At 40.7% G+C, this 18,848-nt stretch overlaps 1 protein-coding gene across 1 annotated transcript in view; it reads right to left on the bottom strand.

Moving 5' to 3' along the window:
- Positions 1 to 18,848, bottom strand: part of LOC140906177 (macrophage mannose receptor 1-like) — a 54,637-nt gene that overhangs the window by 19,896 nt on the left and 15,893 nt on the right. The window contains 9 exon segments of the mRNA XM_078851339.1: positions 418 to 562; positions 1,044 to 1,131; positions 3,546 to 3,673; positions 4,007 to 4,205; positions 9,348 to 9,500; positions 11,348 to 11,411; positions 11,414 to 11,462; positions 17,806 to 17,856; positions 18,273 to 18,430. Coding sequence (XP_078707465.1) covers positions 418 to 562; positions 1,044 to 1,131; positions 3,546 to 3,673; positions 4,007 to 4,205; positions 9,348 to 9,500; positions 11,348 to 11,411; positions 11,414 to 11,462; positions 17,806 to 17,856; positions 18,273 to 18,430 — 1,035 coding nt within the window.

Here is an 18,848-nt window from a genome sequence, read left to right as displayed (position 1 = left end):
GCACCACTCTTGTGAGCCTGTGACTAATGAGGCAGTGAAAGCAACACCCTAAACAACCTGATGCTGATAGAAGTTTACCAGGTCACAGAGTGGCTGATAACAGCTGGTGCTGTGTCTGTGCATCTACAGCAGTGAGACTTCAGGTAAGACTCAGCACCAGAGACAGAAGTTGTGTTTTCTGTTCTTTTCTGTCTCCTTTTGTGTGTGTTTTTGGTCAATGAATTACTTTAATGACATTGTTTTAAGGTCTGAATTAACTCCATCTCATTATAGCTGTGAGATACCATTGTGTCTCAGTCTCACTGCATGTCCCCTTAATGAAAGAATGATTCTCAGGGTCACACCAATTTAATCTAATTAGTCCAGCTAACTGGTCATTGTTTTTTTTATTCTAATTTAAAATAGAAAGTAACCTACCTTTCTCTATTTGACAAATCCAATCGTTAAAATGTTCACAGTGTGTGTTAATCCAGTCCATGGAAAACTCTTCATTGACTGTTCCACAATGTTCATTTCCATGCTCATTACTAGGTTCAGAATTATACCAGTTTTTATACCTCATCTACAGTAGAAACACAATTGGTTTAATTTCAAGCCAGGCTCTTGCTTTTTGTGCCAACAGCACATGGATGTGTTATGAAAGCAACATATTCAGTTTTTGTAAGAAGAGATATCAAGTGGGGCTAAAAATTAAGTGGGGAAAGGGAACTGCATTATATATCTGCATGCAGTAACTAAATACATTTTGGAGAGACTGTAGTATATCTTTGTCACAGTAATATAATTGCCTCCAAGTAGTCAGGGTCCTTCAATAGCCCCTACTTCCACTTGTTTTGATGGTATAATCTTAAAGACTAATGGGCCCCACTGGATTCCAGAACACTCTGAGGGGATTGCTGTCCAATCATTTCACCAGTGAGATGATGGCCTACTGGAAGATTATAGTCATCTTCAATCCATATCCCTTAATGAACTGCCCCCAGTCGCTCCAAGGATGATGAAGTTAGAAAGATAGCTATACGGCTAAAAACTAAATCACTCACTGGAGAGCCATTACTCCAAAAAAAGCCCTCATCAGGATCCAGGCAAAATAAACCAATCCAGAAAGGCCGAAAAGACAGTCCTTTGTCCCTAAAATGTGTGATAGAAATAGAATAACACATAACTATGACAGGATATAGGTCATCATTATACACAATCAATGTTAGTACTTACAGCAGTTCAGCAAATTTTAAGGCTCTCGATATTTATAGGCTCTCATATCTGTTGGAGGCTTAAAGGCATACTCAGAACTTTAAACCTAATAAGTTAAATTAATTGTGTCAGGATCTGCAGATAAATATTCTGGTACATGGTAGTGAAGTCTTGACACATACCTCTGTATAGGAGACATCTCAAGTACTAAATTACCATCAACTAACTTTGATGGCGATTTTCAAAGCAGAAAGTGCAGTTAGGCATCTAACCCCCATTAATTTTCATAATCATCAAAGCAACACAAAATATTTCCTTGTGTGACAAATGCTGATGAAAAAAAATTGTTAGCTTGTTTTTATTTTTTAATGTTTCATTGTTGCCTTCTTTTAGGGGAAAAAAAATTCCACATAGATTATGAACTACTACTTTGTTTGAAAATAGTTTAGCAAATATTCTTTGACTGGATTACTGGCCTAATGGGTAGAGGGGAAGCAGTTGATGCGATATATCTTGATTTTAGTAGGGCTTTTGTCACAGCCCCACAGGACAGTCTTATAAGCAAAGTAGGGAAATAAGATCTATCTGAAACCGCTAAAAGTGCACGACTTGTTGAAAAACCATAGTCACAGAGTAGTTAACAATGATTTACTGTCAGACTGGGAGGATGTATGTAGAGGGGTCTACTACTATTCAATATTTTCATTAATGACTTGGATAGTGGAGTGAAGAGTCTGCTTATAAAATTTGCATATGACAGCAAGCAGGGAAGGGTTGCAAGAACTTTGGAGGGCAGGGTTAGAGTTCAAAATGACATTGACAAATTGGAGAACTGGTCTAAAACGAACAAGCTGAAATTCAATAAAGACAAGTGCAAAGATAAGTACACTTAGGAAGGGAAAATCAAATGTACAAATACAAGTGAGGAATAACTGGCTAAGCAGTAGCACTGCAGAAGATCTGGGGGCTATAGTGGATCACACATTGAATATGTGCCAACAATGTGATACAGTTGCTAAAAAGGCTAATATCGTTATTGGGTACATTAACATGAATATCGTCTGTACGACATGGCAGGTAATTGTCCCTTTGTAGTCTGCACTAGTGAGGCATCAGCTGTAGTACTGTGTCCAGTTTTGGGTGTTACACTTTAAGAAAAGTGGACAAATTGGAGAGAGTCCAGAGGAGACCAGCAAAAAATGATAAAAGATTTTGAAAACCTGAGTATGAGGAAAGGTTTAAAAATGGGTATGCTTAGCCTTGAGAAAAGGAGACTGAGGGAGAACCTAGTAACAGTCTTCAAATATGTTAAGGGCTGTTATAAAGAGGATGGGAATCAATTATTCTCCACGTCCTCTAAAGTTAGGAAAAGAAGTAATTGGCTTAATCTGCAGCAATGGACATTTAGGTTAGATATTAGGAAAACCATTCTAAGTATAAGGATTGTTAAATACTGGGATAGGTCACCAAGGCAGTTGTGGAATCCCTGTCACTGAAGGTTTTTAAGAACAGGTTAAACAAACACCTGATAGGATAGTCTTGGGCAGTGGTTCTCAATCAGGGGTACACATGCGCCTGGGGGTACCCAGAAGTATTCCAGGGGGTACATCGACTCATCTAGATATTTGCCTAGTTTTACAACAGCCTACATAAAAAGCACTGGGGAAGTCAGTTCAAACTAAAATTTCTTACAGACAATGACTTGTTTATACTGCTCTATATATTATATACTGAAATGTAAGTAAAATATTTATATTCCAGTTTATTTATTTTATAATTATATGGTAAAAATAAGAAAGTAAGATTTTTTTCAGTGCTGTGATACTTTTGTATTTTTATGTCTGATTTTGTAACCAAGCAGTTTTGAAGTGAGGTGAAAGTTGGGGTTATGCAAGACAAATCAGGCTCCTGAGAGAAGTATAGTAGTCTGGAAAGGTTCAGAACCACTGATCTAGGCCTCTAGATATATTTGGTCTGGCCGCAGTGTGGGGAAATGGATGACCTCGAGGTCCCTTCCTGTCCTAGATTTCTAGGAAATGTAGTTCGAAATGAGTCCTAAATGGAAACATTGGCCATTCATTTTTTCCATTGCTCTTAAGTTTTTTGTACCATCTGAACCAATTTTAGAAGCTCCCCAACCACACTTAGAAATTAGTACATAACAATTCTGTTTAACCTGTGAAGTTTGTGTATTGACTCAACCCTTTTTCTAATGAACCTAACTAAACATATTCATAGATTTTCAACTGACTATTTTAGGAAGGATCCAAGAGCATTTTTAGTTTTGTTATACAACATGTTATACTGCAATATTGTTATATTGGAAGACCAATTATGAAGCCTATACTTACACTATTGAATGCTGTATCACTTCTTCTTCTTCTTTACTATTGATGGCAGCCAGATCTCCTCCTATCTCTCTACAAAAATCTCAAGCTTCAAGCCATGATTTCTTTTGGTTTCCTTCTCTCACAAAAGGCTAATGATATATTTTACAATTAAACACTGTATATTATGCTATATGCATTAAAAAGACATTTTAGCTATTTTCCTGTATGGGGATTTAAGACAATGTGAGAAATCAAATAGCTAATCATATAAAAGTAAACATATTTAAATTGGATTACAGAATGCCATCTTCAGATAGTCTGCTGTTTTGCTGATAATTGACAGTTGAAACAAGTCCCATAAATAGTCTATACACTAGCTTATTATGTTTGTACCATAGCCTGGGAATCTCTGCAGTTTAGACTTTCTTTGTATCTATCTGCATGTATCCAGTTCATTATTAGTTTGGAAATTTAATACTTACTTTGAAGCATGAACTGATGTTATCGTTTGAACCCCAACCCATGGGGCATTTGGAGTAAGAATTTTTTTCTGGAACAGGAGGATGAAAGGTCATTGCTTCAGCTTGTTGTTTGCAGAGAAATTTTGCCTTTTCTTCACAGTCCTGAACATGCCATAATCCAGCTGCACTTCCAGTTCTCATTGCTACACACCCTGGCTTTCTTCCCTCATGAGATGTAAATGAAATTAAAATGCACACTTTTTTTCTTTTTGTTCCCCCTGTAATTTTCATATCTCATTTTATTATGTTTTATGAGAGTGAAACCTGTATTGGAGTTGGGTAATGGTTATCTGGCTGCTCGAATAAGGAGTTTTGCAAAGTGAATCATGTAAACTGAAAAGACGAGATTGGAGTTATCCAGCAACTTAACCCCTTTTCCAAAAATTTTAAATCTCAAATGCATGAGCAGTCATTGGTATCTAAAGGACACTCTGTCTAGGTCTTTTCTGTGACAATGCAAGTAGCCGGTAGTCTGTCATCTTGAAATGGTCAAGATCCTGCAAATAACTTCTGAAATTCTCACACACCCACATACTCACCTGACTTTCACATTCTTTATTTGGCAGTATGTGGTCTCAGAGCCTGAAAGCCATTTGGAACAATATTCCATGGATCACCTCCATAAAGCAACCAGTTTTTGTCAAACTTTGCTGTGGTTCTGTTTATCATATTTACTGTACTATTTAAAAGAAATCTTAATGCAAGGTGTCTAACCCAATGAGAAAGAGATAAGAGGAACAAAATGGACGAATAGATAGAAGCATGGAAAGCAGATACAGAAACCACCTGAGGACAGCAAAAGACATCCCTGCAAACTAGCCAACATCTTTCAGCCAGTTTTCTGTAGTACTCCTTTCCATCCTCCTTTCATTCTCTACACAAGGTGGCTTTTTCCCTTTTAACGATTGTGAAAGAAGAGCTACAAATACCTTTGACTGCAGTATATATTTAAGGAATTATGGGGAGGAGGTGAGCAGCCCTCAGTGGTGAAAGAACAGATTGAGGACTATTTATAAAAGCTGGACATGCACAAGTCCATGGGTCTGGATCTAATGTATCTGAGGGTGCTAAGGGAGTTGATGGATGTGATTGCAGAGCCATTGACCATTATCTTTGAAAATGTGTGGTGATCGGGGCAGGTCCTGGACAATTGGAAAAAGGCAAATATAGTGCCCATCTTTAAAAAAGGGAAGAAGGAGAATCCGGGGAACTACAGACTGGTCAGCCTCACCTCAGTCCCTGGAAAAAGCATGGAGCAGGTCCTCAAGGAATCCATTTTGAAGCACTTAGGGGAGAAGAAAGTGATCAGGAACAGTCAGCATGGATTCACCAAGGGTAAGTCATGCCTGACTAACCTAATTGCCTTCTATGATGAGATAACTGGCTCTGTGGATGAGGGGAAAGCAGTGGATGTGTTATTCCTTGACTTTAGCAAAGCTTTTGATACAATTCCAGAGTATTCTTGCCAGCAAATTAAATAAGTATGGATTGGATGAATGGACTATAAGGTGGATAGAAAGCTGACTAGATTGCTGGGCTCAATGGGTAGTGATCAACGGCTCAATGTCTAGTTGGCAGCCACTATCAGGTGGAGTGCCCCAGGGGTTGGTCCTGGGGCCGATTTTGTTCAACATCTTCATTTAATGATCTGGATGATGGCATGGATTGCATCCTCAGCAAGTTTGTGGATGACACTAAGCTGGTGGGAGAGGTAGATACTCTGGAGGGTAAGGATAGGGTCCAGAGTGACCTAGACAAATTGGAGGATTGGGCCAAAAGAAATCTGATGAGGTTCAACAAGGACAAGTGCAAAGTCCTGTACTTAGGACAGAAGAACCCCATGCACTGCTACAGGCGGTGGACCGACTGGCTAAGCGGCAGTTCTGCAGAAAAGGACCTGGGGATTACAGTGGATGAGAAGCTGGGTATGAGCCAACAGTGTGCCCTCATTGCCAAGAAGGCTAACGGCATATTGGGCTGCATTAGTAGGAACATTTCTAGCAGATCAAGGGAAGTGATTATTCCCCTCTATTCGGCACTGGTGAGGTCACATCTGGAGTATTGTGTCCAGTTTTGGGGGGCCCACTACAGAAAGGATGTGGACAAATTGGAGAGAGTTCAGTGGAGGGCAATGAAAATGATCAGGGGGCTGGGGCACATGACTTACGAGGAGAGGCTGAGGTAACTGGGCTTATTTAGTCTTTAGAAGAGAAAGGTGAGGGGGGATTTGATAGCAGCCTTCAACTACCTGAAGGGGGGTTCCAAAGAGGATGGAACTTGGCTATTGTCAGTGGTGGCAGATGACGGAACGAGGAGCAATGGTCTCAAGTTGCAGTGGGGGAGGTCTCGGTTGGATATTAGGAAACACTATTTCACTGGGAGGGTGGTGAAGTATTGGAATGTATTACCTAGGGAAGTGGTGGAATCTCTATCCTGAGAGGTTTTTAAGGCCCGACTTGACAAAGTCTTGGCTGGGATGATTTAGTTGGTGTTGGTCCTTCTTTGAGCAGTGGGTTGGACTAGATGACCTCTTGAGGTCTCTTCCAACCCTAATCTTCTATGATTCTATGAGTCTATAATTCAGTCTTGGTTAGTCTCTCAAAAACACAATATCATAGTGCATCATTAAGGAGAAATGTTTCGGTCCTGGCTAGTTGGACAAACAGAAAATAGTTTGGAATCACAACGCAGAAGGGAAACTCCTTTTAATTCCAAGAGAAGCTAAGGAGAGTGTAGCCGAGAAAGGAGAAGTCTATTAGATGTTCATGGTAGGTGAATGGGATATGGACCTGGAGCCTGATTCTTTGCAGTGGTGCAAAAATAAGTGAAAAGTGAATGGAAAATGCTACCAGATCAGAATGACAGCATTTTACACCCACTTGACCCTAATATAAATGACTATGTATTGTGCAGGCCAAAGGAGGATCAGGCCCCTAGTACTTAGTGGTCTGTGATACTTGTCCATAAACAATAGCAAATTTCGGGATTCTGATCCTACGTTTTGGCTTTTTGTCTTGGTGGATTAAAAAGCCAACTAAACTGATGAAGACAGCAGATCGCTCATGCCATTTTTCAGAGTGGTACCAAAACTGGCAATAAAGCCATTTGTGACAGATTTGGAACTGCTCTGTAATACTTTATGAATAATATATATTGACCTCGTTTTTGGGATGTTTACTGTATTAATATATTGGGTTAACTCAGTAGAGAACTGTCTTGGAAAACAGGCAGGAAAGAAAAGAATGGCTCAAGCTAGCCACTTCTCAGCAAACATTCACGAGTTGTTAAGAGACAATGCCAGAACTATTAGCTTGGATGGTTTAGCCTCCTCTTCAGCCAACCTGCAAAATGGTTTGGACCACGAAGGGTCAAAGCCTGGCAACACAGACGAACAAAAGAACTATAGCTAAGTTGAAAGAGGGGCACACTCTCAAGGCAATAGTTGGTTGAGGGGAACCAGACTGAAACATAAGAAACTGTTGGGTGAGTTGGAAGAAGTTAGGCCTGCTTGGGTTACCATCAGGGTCTAAGACAAGACATTTATGATAAACATACATGAAGATTGTTTGTTGTTTTAAAATCCTTTTTACTCTAAAAAGGCTTTGCTCCTACAATGTTCAAATCAACACTTTTTTAAAAAGAAGGCTGTCTGATCGAAAGTAGAGTGAATACTTAATTGAAAAATCTGAAAAAAAATCACTTCCATTTGAACTTAAATGATCTTTTTTTTCATTTTTTTTCTCCCTGAAAAGGATGGGGAAAAATGATTTTGAGTAGAAAGAAACATTTCCTTCAACCTGAAATGATTTTTTTCTGTTTTACCTTTTGTTATGGGTGTCTTTTCATCCACGATTTAAAAAGAAAAACAGCAACCCTAATTTTCAAAATGAAACTCTGCTTCTGAATGAAAAGTCAAAATACTTTGTTTTGAAATGGCCAAATAGTTTGGATAACCCCCAAAATGCATTTTTGGCAAATTTACTATTTCCCCAGCTGTAAACTGATCTTTGTATACCACTGGTCACAATCTCCTCAATGGAAGAACTGCAGGTGCTCCAACTCAGCCAGACCTGCAAGGTAATAGCAGTTGATACACTGGGTCCTGTAGCACAGGATCAGTCAAAGAATGGGAGAATTGCAAAATTCTACCCTGGAATAGGTAAAGGCATGAGACCTAATACCTGAGCCGGAGCACTCAGAGAAACCGTAACGGGCACAGAGATGCAGCTACCCCTGTAACCATTGCACCATTCACTGAAGATGTTTGAGAGTTGCTAACCAGTCTATACATCACCCCTGCTAAAAAATGAAATTTCACTGGAATTTCAAAATTCAGCCTTTTAAACATGGATTCAAGCTGTGGGGCTTCTCTACATTGCACAGCAATACACACCGGTCTTAATTCTAATGTGCACCAACATGTTACACACTAACAGGCACACGTAGACCCTGCTGGCATGCACTAAAAGTTCCCTAATACACATTAATGAAGTAACATTGAAACAGTACTACATTGACCAGCACTAGGGAACTTTTAGTGCATGCCAGCAGGGTCTACACGAGCCACTTAGTGTGTAACATGTTGCTGCATGTAACAGGGTATACTGGCTCTTTAAGAGTAGAGGGGATCCAGAAGACTCTGTTCTGGGGATCTGGAATGAACAAAGGCCCAGGAAATGACCTAGTAGTTGAAGAGAGGAAGCAGTCCCAGGGAATAAGGAGTTGGATGCAGGGAAAACCCCAGGATGCTGTTCTGTTAAGGGCCCGGTATCAGGAGCCATGGAATATAGGGTGGGGCAGGGCTCCCCTCTCTTTCAGCCAATTGGGAAGAGCTCTCTGGTGTAGGACCATAAATTGATTGCCTTCTTCCTTGGAACAGGGGAGATGCTGGCAAGACAAGAAGCCAGAGCCAGAAAGCTGAACTCCAGGGAGAGACAGCTATGAGAAGCAACCCTGTGAACAGCGGGCTGTGGCAGAAAAAGAGCTCTGTGTGGATGGTGGAAGAGCCAGAGATAAGTGTGACCCATTGGATTGCAGCGATGGGACTTAATGGGCAGGACTGTTTGTGGGCATTAAACCATCCCGAAGTGGAGAGTGGTAGGACTTATAAGAAAGGCTGTGGGGAGTCTAAGTGGCCCTGTAGGGGGGAGAACAAGGGGAGGCCACTGCAATGGGCACTCTGACCAAGAGGGACTGCTCAGAAAGTGACAGCCCTGTTGCAATGTGCATTAGAATTCACACACCTGTGGGGTGTATTGCTGCACAAAGTAGACAAGCCCATGGAAAATGCCTATGACAAAACATACCAGGCATTGCTGAATTCCAGTGAGTGAACAGAACTGCTTCACCGTTGGTCCACTTGAAAGTCCCATGTTTCTCTACATCTGAAAGACCGATCCAAAAATATTTTTCAGGCCTCAGCCCAATCAGACTAGTTAGATAGGCTTGCTCATATCTGTAAAAAGAGGAACTGGCAAACTGAGATTAAACCTGTCTTTCTCATAATTTGTAATATCCACAAATGACTGCGATTTCAAAAGCTTATCAAGTGCTGGAACAGGTATATTTCTTCTCTGCTGCGAGGCACCATCCCCTCTCTATAGCTACATTAATGGTGTTTCAGTTTTCAATGTCCTTTAACTATTGTATATCCCTGTCAAGGTTCCTTCCCCACTCTGAACTCTAGGGTACAGATGTGGGGACCTGCATGAAAGACCCCCTAAGCTTATTCTTACCAGCTTAGGTTAAAAACTTCCTCAAGGTACAAACTTTGCCTTGTCCTTGAACCTTATGCTGCCACCACCAAGCGTGTTAAACAAAAAACAGGGAAAGAGCCCACTTGGAGACGTCTTCTCCCCAAAATATTCCCCCAAGCCCTACACCCCCTTTCCTGGGGAAGGCTTGATAAAAATCCTCACCAATTTGTACAGGTGAACACAGACCCAAAGCCTTGGATCTTAAGAACAATGAAAAAGCAATCAGATTCTTAAAAGAAGAATTTTAATTAAAGAAAAAGTAAAAGAATCACCTCTGTAAAAATCAGGATGGTAAATGCCTTGCAGGGTAATCAGATTCAAAACATAGAGAATCCCTCTAGGCAAAACCTTAAGTTACAAAAAGACACAAAAACAGGAATATACATTCCCTCCAGCACAGCTTATTTTACATGCCATTAACAAAAGAAAATCTAACACGTTTCTAGCTAGATTGCTTACTAACTTTTTACAGGAGTTCTGAGCTGCATTCCTGTTCTGTTCCCGGCAAAAGCATCACACAGACAGACAGACCCTTTGTTTCTCCCCTCCCCCTCCCCCTCCCCCCCCCCCGCCAGCTTTGAAAGTATCTTGTCTCCTCATTGGTCATTTTGGTCAAGTGCCAGAGAGGTTATCTTAGCTTCTTAACCCTTTACAGGTGAAAGGGTTTTGCCTCTGGCCAGGAGGGATTTTATAGCACTGTATACAGAAAGGTGGTTACCCTGCCATTTATGACAATCCCTCTTTCACTTTCTCCATTCTCCCAGACCCTTTCAAACTATCCCCTTTGAGCCCTCTCTTTCATCCAGGATCACTGTCTCTCACCTGTAGGTCCTTCGTTTCCTCCCAGCTCTCATTCTGATTTTTTTGTGTTTTTCTCCTTCTTCTTATTTTCCCCACTTTGTTCTTCATTATCATGCCATCGTCTCATGCTGACACCACGCTAAAAGGGGAAACCCTCCTAGGCTTCAATTTAATTTACCAACTTGCATTTGGATTTTTGTTTTGGATCTGAATAATCCTTGTATTGCTGCCCTTTTTATAAGGACCTAGCACCCCAAGCTATTGTGATACACTCATAAAATTTAGCTTCAATAACATTTGTTTTTATGTAAAAATGCCTCTCTAAGCTACATAGTTTGTAGCATGAGTAACTGTGCTGTACTGAACACTAGCTCTTATAAAGCAGAGACAGCCATGGTATGGGGTGGTATCTGGTAAAGCAGAAATGCAATTTTCCAAAACGAAAATGTTTTTTTTTTTCTTCTCAAATGTAATTTTGTGGAGCTACAGATGCAAACGGTTTTACTTTTTACCGGCTTGGAGAACTGTCAAAAGTGAACATCTCAAAATATAATATTTAGTCTGAAAAAAAACCCATGTATTTTCTGAGTAACTTCTCATGAAATAGAACATTTTTGGTTTTAATTCAAACCATTTATATTTATCTGTTTTAACACTAGAATTTTTTTTGAAAAGTTCTTAAGTATTTTAGCATGTTCTAAGATTATTCCATCAAAAAGCACAAATTTAAAAGTATTTTTCATACCTGTCTCCAACAGTTGTTAGATAACCTTTACTCCTTTCACAAGCTTTCTTTGCCTCTGAAAATTTACAAATGTATGTCCAATCAAGTAACAGTAAAAACCATGTCTTTCCCAGCCCTGTCAACATCAATCAGGAATGACCATAAATTAATAACAGATTGTGATATAATATATGGACTATACTCTATCCTTGCAAAATGATATATTAATTTGGAATCCAATAATAAAGTTACAAAAGTAACTAAGCCTAAGTAAACATCCACAAACCTACAAATCAAAGTGATGATGCATTATCCTCTTTTTGACAATTAACAGCTGATAAATAGGTGTTACTACAGTTAAAAAAGTTATAACCATACAGAATAGAGAATTTATTCAACAATAGAAACAAATAAATTAATGAATTAATCAATGTCCTTGATCAAAATAGAAGATGGGAGTGTTTGTTTTGTAGTGAAGTGCTGATATAGTTGATGTGGAAAGAACAGTAACTCAAAACAAATGGGAATATTTGGTTAGGGTTTCCTCTGTCTAGTTAACTAAGGCCTTGTCTACACTACACAGTTTTGTTGACAAATGTGGGGCAGTGTACACACAATGCTCCTGCTATGCCGACATAATAAAACCATCCTGACAAGCTGCACAGAGCTTTTTGCAACAAAGTTAGAGCAAGGCAGTTTCAGTGTAGATGCTGCGGTTGCTTGTGTTACCCTAAGTGGCCTCCAGAAGGTGTCCCATAATGCCCATCATGACTGCTCTGGTGAGCAGTTTCTACTCAGCTGCCTTGCAACCAAGTACACAGACACGCACCCTTCTGCCTTTAAAGCCCCAGGAATTTTTGAAATTCCGCCTCCTCACATTGCATCTTCCCAACTGACCATATTAGCTTTCTCTAGCAAATGTGCTCCTGCTTGGAGTGCTCAGGAGTTGCTGGATCTGTTGGGTCTGTGGAGAGACGGTGCTGTGCAGTTGCAGCTCTGATCCAGCCATAGGAACTTTGACATCTACAAGCAGATTACTTGTGGTATGGATGAGAAGGGACACAAAAGGGACATGCAACAGTGCTGTGCTAAGATCAAGGAGCTGAGGCAGAAGTCAAGGGAGGCCAACTGTTGCTCTGGTGCGGCGCCAAAAACATGTCACTTCTAAAAGGAGCTAGACACCACCCTCAGTGGTGACCCCACCTCCACTGACAAGAGCCCTGTGGATACTTTGGGCAGACTGGAGGCAGCGGCCAGTGGAGTCAACCCCAAGGACAAAGTGGTGGACGAGGAGGTCAAGTTGGAGGGTGATGTGGGATGGGCGACAGGGTCATCTGGTTGCATGGCAAGCCAAAAATCTCTTTTTTACTCTGGAAGGGTCTAGCCAGTCCCACCAATCCAGCTGTGGCATGCCTGAAGTAGGAGAGGGGAGCTCTGGTAAGTACTCATTTTGCTTTGATAGTGCACGGTTACATGCAGTAGAGGTGTCCTTTATTTAGTTTGTTAATGCACACTGAGATCTCCCGGGAATCCTCCATAGAAATCTCGAGGAAACTTTCCTGCAGATACTCTGCAATCCTCTGTCAAAATTTCTTTGGCAGAGCTGCTTTGTTTCTTCCACTGTTGTAGGAAACTTTGCCTCACAAATTGTCAATTACTTCTGGAGGAACCCAAGCAGCATATGGACCCAGTCTGAAGCTGCATACATGCGGGAGATGCACCCTTACACCTTCAGTTACCCTCAGTCATGTGATTTCAGCTTTGATCTCACCCACCTATGGAAAATGGTCCCAGTGTTCAGAATAGCGTCCGTAGACACTTGGACTGCTCCCCTTTGAAACCACCCACTTTGTCCCATCTTGCACCACCACCCCCCAGTCAGAACTCACCATGTTTAGTGCTCTGGCTGTGCTGCATGCTTCCCAGGGAAAGTGAGAAAGAGGCATATGTAACTTTAATGATTCAAGACAGACTTTGTGTATTGTTTCTTTTGCTTCTGCAGATATGCCCTTGATGGTAAGCTCCTACATACCAGTGGAGCACCTCTGTCAGGTAGGGAGGTGAAAGAGGAGGAGTAAGGAAGACATGTTTTGCAAAGTGCTGCATCATCCGATCAAGCCATTAGTGAGCATGAAGAGAAACAAATTAACAACTAGAACTGGATAGCCAGGAGAGGAGACAGGGCCAGGAGTACATAATAGAGGGTCAGGAGCAGATATCCATGGAGGACCAAACAGAGATGCTGAGGGCCCTGATTGTGCTACAGGTGGAACACATGTGTGCTCGACTCCCCCTGCAGTCCATACAGAACTGCCTTCCTTGCCCTCCCCAACCCGCCCCCCCCACACACACACATTCCTCTCACATTCCTGGTCCGTTGCAGTACCTCTTGCACTCTACCCCAGGGACATTTTCCATAATGACAGTTGGACTTACTCACAGCTATGAGATCCTCACTTCAGAGAGTGCTGCTCACAGTCATGTCCCTTGTAAGCAATGTTAATCTGTATATTGCTGTTTAATAAAAATGAAGTCTTACAAAGACAGTGATTATTTGTGACTGACACAGGGTTATTGCAGCAGAAATTCATACACAGTGGCTATCGGCACACTTGCAGATTACAATTAATGCTCAGGCAGGAATGATTACAAGCGTCATCCAATGTGGCAAGTAAACAATGCCTGGCTCAATTGATTACAGGAAGACACATTATTGGGGCTCAGTGTCAAAATGCTGCTTCAAAGTCCCCTGATTCAAATAGCCCCCATTAAGCCCCTCCAATAGCCCTGGTTTCTGGCTGCTCAAAATCAGCCACCAGTTAATCCACCTCAACACTCCACCCCTGGGGAAACTTTTCCCCCTTGGCTTCACAATTGTTATGTAGAGCACTGCAGACTGCTATGACCATACGAAACTGTAAAGGAGCGAGAGATGAGTGACAAAGACGTTCAAATGGATGGAATGCAAGCCCTGTGAGCACAGGCTGAATTAACTGGGTATGTTTATAAGATTAAGAGGGGGGGGGACATGATAGTGGTCTTCAAATACTTGAAAGGCTGCCATAAAAAAGATGGAGAAAAGTTGTTCTCTTTTGCCACAGAGGTTGTCAAGTTTCCTTCCCCACTCTGAAGTCCAGGGTACAGATGTGGGGACCTGCATGAAAGACCCCCTAAGCTTATTCTTACCAGCTTAGGTTAAAAACTTCCCCAAGGTACAAGCTTTGCCTTGTCCTTGAACAGTATGCTGCCACCACCAAGCATTTTAAACAAAGAACAGGGAAAGAGCCCACTTGGAGACGTCTTCCCCCAAATATCCCCCTCCCAAGCCCTAGACCCCCTTTCCTGGGGAAGGCTTGATAAAAATCCTCACCAATTTGTACAGGTGAATACAGACCCAAAGCCTTCGATCTTAAGAACAATGAAAAAGCAATCAGGTTCTTAAAAGAAGAATTTTAATTAAAGAAAAGGTAAAAGAATCACCTCTGTAAAATCAGGATGGTAAATACCTTACAGGGTAATCAGATTCAAAACATAGATAATCCCTCTAGGCAAAACCTTAAGTTACAAAAAGACACAAAAACAGGAATATACATTCCCTCCAGCACAGCTTATTTTACAAGCCATTAAACAAAAGAAAATCTAATGCATTTTCTAGCTAGATTACTTACTAACTTTACAGGAGTGGTAAGGCTTGCATTCCTGATCTGTTCCCAGCAAAAGCATCACACAGACAGACCAAACCCTTTGTTCCCCCCCCTCCAGATTTGAAAGTATCCTGTCCCCTCATTGGTCATTTTGGGTCAGGTGCCAGCGAGGTTACCTGAGCTTCTTAACTCTTTACAGGTGAAAGGGTTTTGCCTCTGGCCAGGAGGGATTTTATAGCACTGTATACAGAAAAGTGGTTACCCTTCCTTTACATTTATGACAGAGGTCAGGACAAGAGGCAATAGCACAGCTATTTAAACTATATTCAAACTATAGCACAGCAGATTTAGATTAACTCTCAGGAAAAACTTCCTAACTGTAAGAACAGTACGACAACAGAACAGACGTCTCAGAGGTTGTGGAAGCTTTGTCACAGGAGGTTTTCAAAAATAGGCTGGAGAGCCATCTGTCTTGGATGGCTTAGACAGAACAAATCCTGCATTTTGGCAGGGGGTTAGACTAGATGACCTTTGTGGTCCCTTCTAATTCTATGATTCTATGATATATTAAGGAAAACAAAAGGAGATGAATGAGAGAAGAAAAAGAACAACAGGAAACACAGTAAATGGTTTCATTAATACAGTTCTAGTGCTTAGTTCTTTCTAAAATTCAGATTCCCACTGGTAGAACACAGCATCATTCTGCACCCACTGAGAAAGTGATGTCACACAATTCAGAAATCCCCACACTGTGAGACCCAATAGCTAATTACACAGTGTTGAAATATATGTACACCAACATTAATCATGTATGCTCAAAGCTACAGTAACAGTTTCTGTCTCATTCAGAGAGGGTACTGAGAGAAAATAGAGCGTGTGTGTGTGTGTGTGTGTGTGTGTGTGTGCAGGAATTCAAATCAAATTTAGTTTAAATGAAGGACCACATTTTTTTCAGATTGAAAATCATCAGCAAATATAAACGAGCAACTTGATAGTCAAAAATACAAAAATACCAAGCTATTTCAAGGGTGATTTTGTCTGATCTAAATGTAATTTATTTTGTCCTTACCTTCAGGCAGCCAGTATCAAATGTACTCCACTGTTCCAGGAGTGTCTTGCAATGGATTCTTTTTGCAAATTGTCATAAATATAAAGGGAAGGGTAAACCCCTTTGAAATCCCTCCTGGCCAGGGGAAAGCTCCTCTCACCTGTAAAGGGTTAAGAAGCTAAAGGTAACCTCGCTGGCACCTGACCAAAATGACCAATGAGGAGACAAGATACTTTCAAAAGCTGGGAGGAGGGAGAGAAACAAAGGGTCTGTGTCTGTCTATATGCTGGTTTTCTGCTGGGGATAGACCAGGAATGGAGTCTTAGAACTTTTAGTAAGTAATCTAGCTAGGTATGTGTTAGATTATGATTTCTTTAAATGGCTGAGAAAAGGATTGTGCTGAATAGAATAACTATCTCTGTCTGTGTATCTTTTTTGTAACTTAAGGTTTTGCCTAGAGGGGTTCTCTATGTTTTTGAATCTAATTACCCTGTAAGATATCTACCATCCTGATTTTACAGGGGGGAGTTCTTCATTTCTATTTACTTCTATTTTTATTAAAAGTCTTCTTGTAAGAAACTGAATGCTTTTTCATTGTTCTCAGATCCAAGGGTTTGGGTCTGTGGTCACCTATGCAAATTGGTGAGGCTTTTTATCCAACATTTCCCAGGAAAGGGGGGGTGCAAGTGTTGGGAGGATTGTTCATTGTTCTTAAGATCCAAGGGTCTGGGTCTGTAGTCACCTAGGCAAATTGGTGAGGCTTTTTACCAAACCTTGTCCAGGAAGTGGGGTGCAAGGTTTTGGGAAGTATTTTGGGGGGAAGGACACGTCCAAACAGCTCTTCCCCAGTAACCAGTATTAGTTTGGTGGTGGTAGCAGCCAGTCCAAGGACAACGGGTGTAATATTTTGTACCTTGGGGAAGTTTTGACCTAAGCTGGTAAAGATAAGCTTAGGAGGTTTTTCATGCAGGTCCCCACATCTGTACCCTAGAGTTCAGAGTGGGGGAGGAACCTTGACATGGTGGTAGTGGTGGGATTAACCTGAAATCATTTTGAGATCCAGTTGAGATTTTTTGAACTAGAAATACAGATTTTAAAAAGGAATTTTTTTTTTCCTTTGGAAAGGAAGTCCAGAAAGCAGCTGAAACTGAAAGCAGCTTGTTTTTTCTCTGCTTTGTGGCCAAGCAGAGACAAAAGGGGATTATCTTTGTGAATTGCAGGTTTTCTTTGCCTGGAGGCAGGGTACTTAACTCCTGCAGGGAAATTCACAGTCTTCCAACCCAGAGGTTTTTTTTTCTTTTCTTCCTAAAAGTAAATAGGGGGTGTGTGTTCTACCCATTTGCTTTTTCTTTGGGCTGGGTAAGCAGGTTTCCAAGTAGTTGGAGGTTTTTTGCTTTAATTTGGGCCCAGAGCAGAGACAAGGGAATTGTCTTTTTCTGTAGGCTGACAATCACTATCAGAGAATAGGTATTCTATTCAGCACAATTCTTTTCTCAGCCATTTAAAGAAATCATAATCTAACACATACCTAGCTAGATTACTTACTAAAAGTTCTAAGACTCCATTCCTGGTCTATCCCCGGCAGAAAACCAGCATATAGACAGACACAGACCCTTTGTCTCTCTCCCTCCTCCCAGCTTTTGAAAGTATCTTGTCTCCTCATTGGTCATTTTGGTCAGGTGCCAGCGAGGTTACCTTTAGCTTCTTAACCCTTTACAGGTGAGAGGAGCTTTCCCCTGGCCAGGAGGGATTTCAAAGGGGTTTACCCTTCCCTTTATATTTATGACACAAATGTATCCAAATTTCTTATCACAAACATTATCTGCCCAGTATCCATCCTGAAGGCAGTTTGGGAAAAAGATTATCAGTTAAGAGGAACTAAAGTTCTTTACATGACTGCTTTTTTTTTAATGTTCCTTTAAAAGTAAAAAGAAATATGCTTATTATTTTTCCCTGAAGCTAGTTCATGAATTGATTTATAAAGAAGCTATAACTGTTGAATTGAGTTGTCTTGAACCATGGGGTGCAGAGTTACCAGGATTGCTGGATATGCTAGAGAAGTAAATGCATTATCATATCTGAATACTGATCTAAATTTCTCTAAAATTAAAACCATAAACTCATTGAGCAACTAGAGATATCATCATATGGTATTATTCTAAAACAAGTTCTCCAGTTTTTGGACATCTAATTAAAAATAAAAAACAGAAAGAAAATATGATGTTAATGCATAGATATAATTGCATTATTTCACCTGTCCTTTCATAACAACACATTCTTCTTGTCTGCTGTTTGCATGGGTTGGTTCTCCACGGAGCCACTTTGTGTATGTCACAGGCATCTTATCACTCCATTCAAAATACATTTGAATCCCGAGGTCATTCAAACCAATCCACAGCTCATCAGTTGGCTCTATGAACATAAATTCGGCTATGTTTTTATCTACATTGTAATAATCTTCAGGAGCAGGATTTTATGATGATGAGCTGAAATTGTTACATTGCATTACAAAGCCACTCCAGATAAATTGGTAATGTTGTCTACTTTAATGTCTATTTCATGTTCCCCCCTTCATTCAAGAAGAGATAGGAAATACCACCAGGAAAGCAAATCATTCTACTTAGCAGCAGTATCAGCTGCTCCTTTTGTGACCCCTGCAGTTACCCAATGCTGCAGTAACTGGGGCTGTGATTTCCTTCAAAAGATTTGTTGTAAATTAACAGCGATGATAAGTTAGTATCAGTCATCCGGCATAGTTTATGTATATTTATGTAAAAAGAAAAGGAGTACTTGTGGCACCTTAGGGACTAACCAATTTATTTGAGCATAA

This window comes from Lepidochelys kempii, chromosome 2 (genome assembly GCF_965140285.1).
Source record: "Lepidochelys kempii isolate rLepKem1 chromosome 2, rLepKem1.hap1, whole genome shotgun sequence".
NCBI classification, from domain to species: domain Eukaryota; kingdom Metazoa; phylum Chordata; order Testudines; family Cheloniidae; genus Lepidochelys; species Lepidochelys kempii.
Note: the sequence above shows the minus strand (reverse complement) of the source record. Positions and strands in the feature narration are given on the sequence as shown.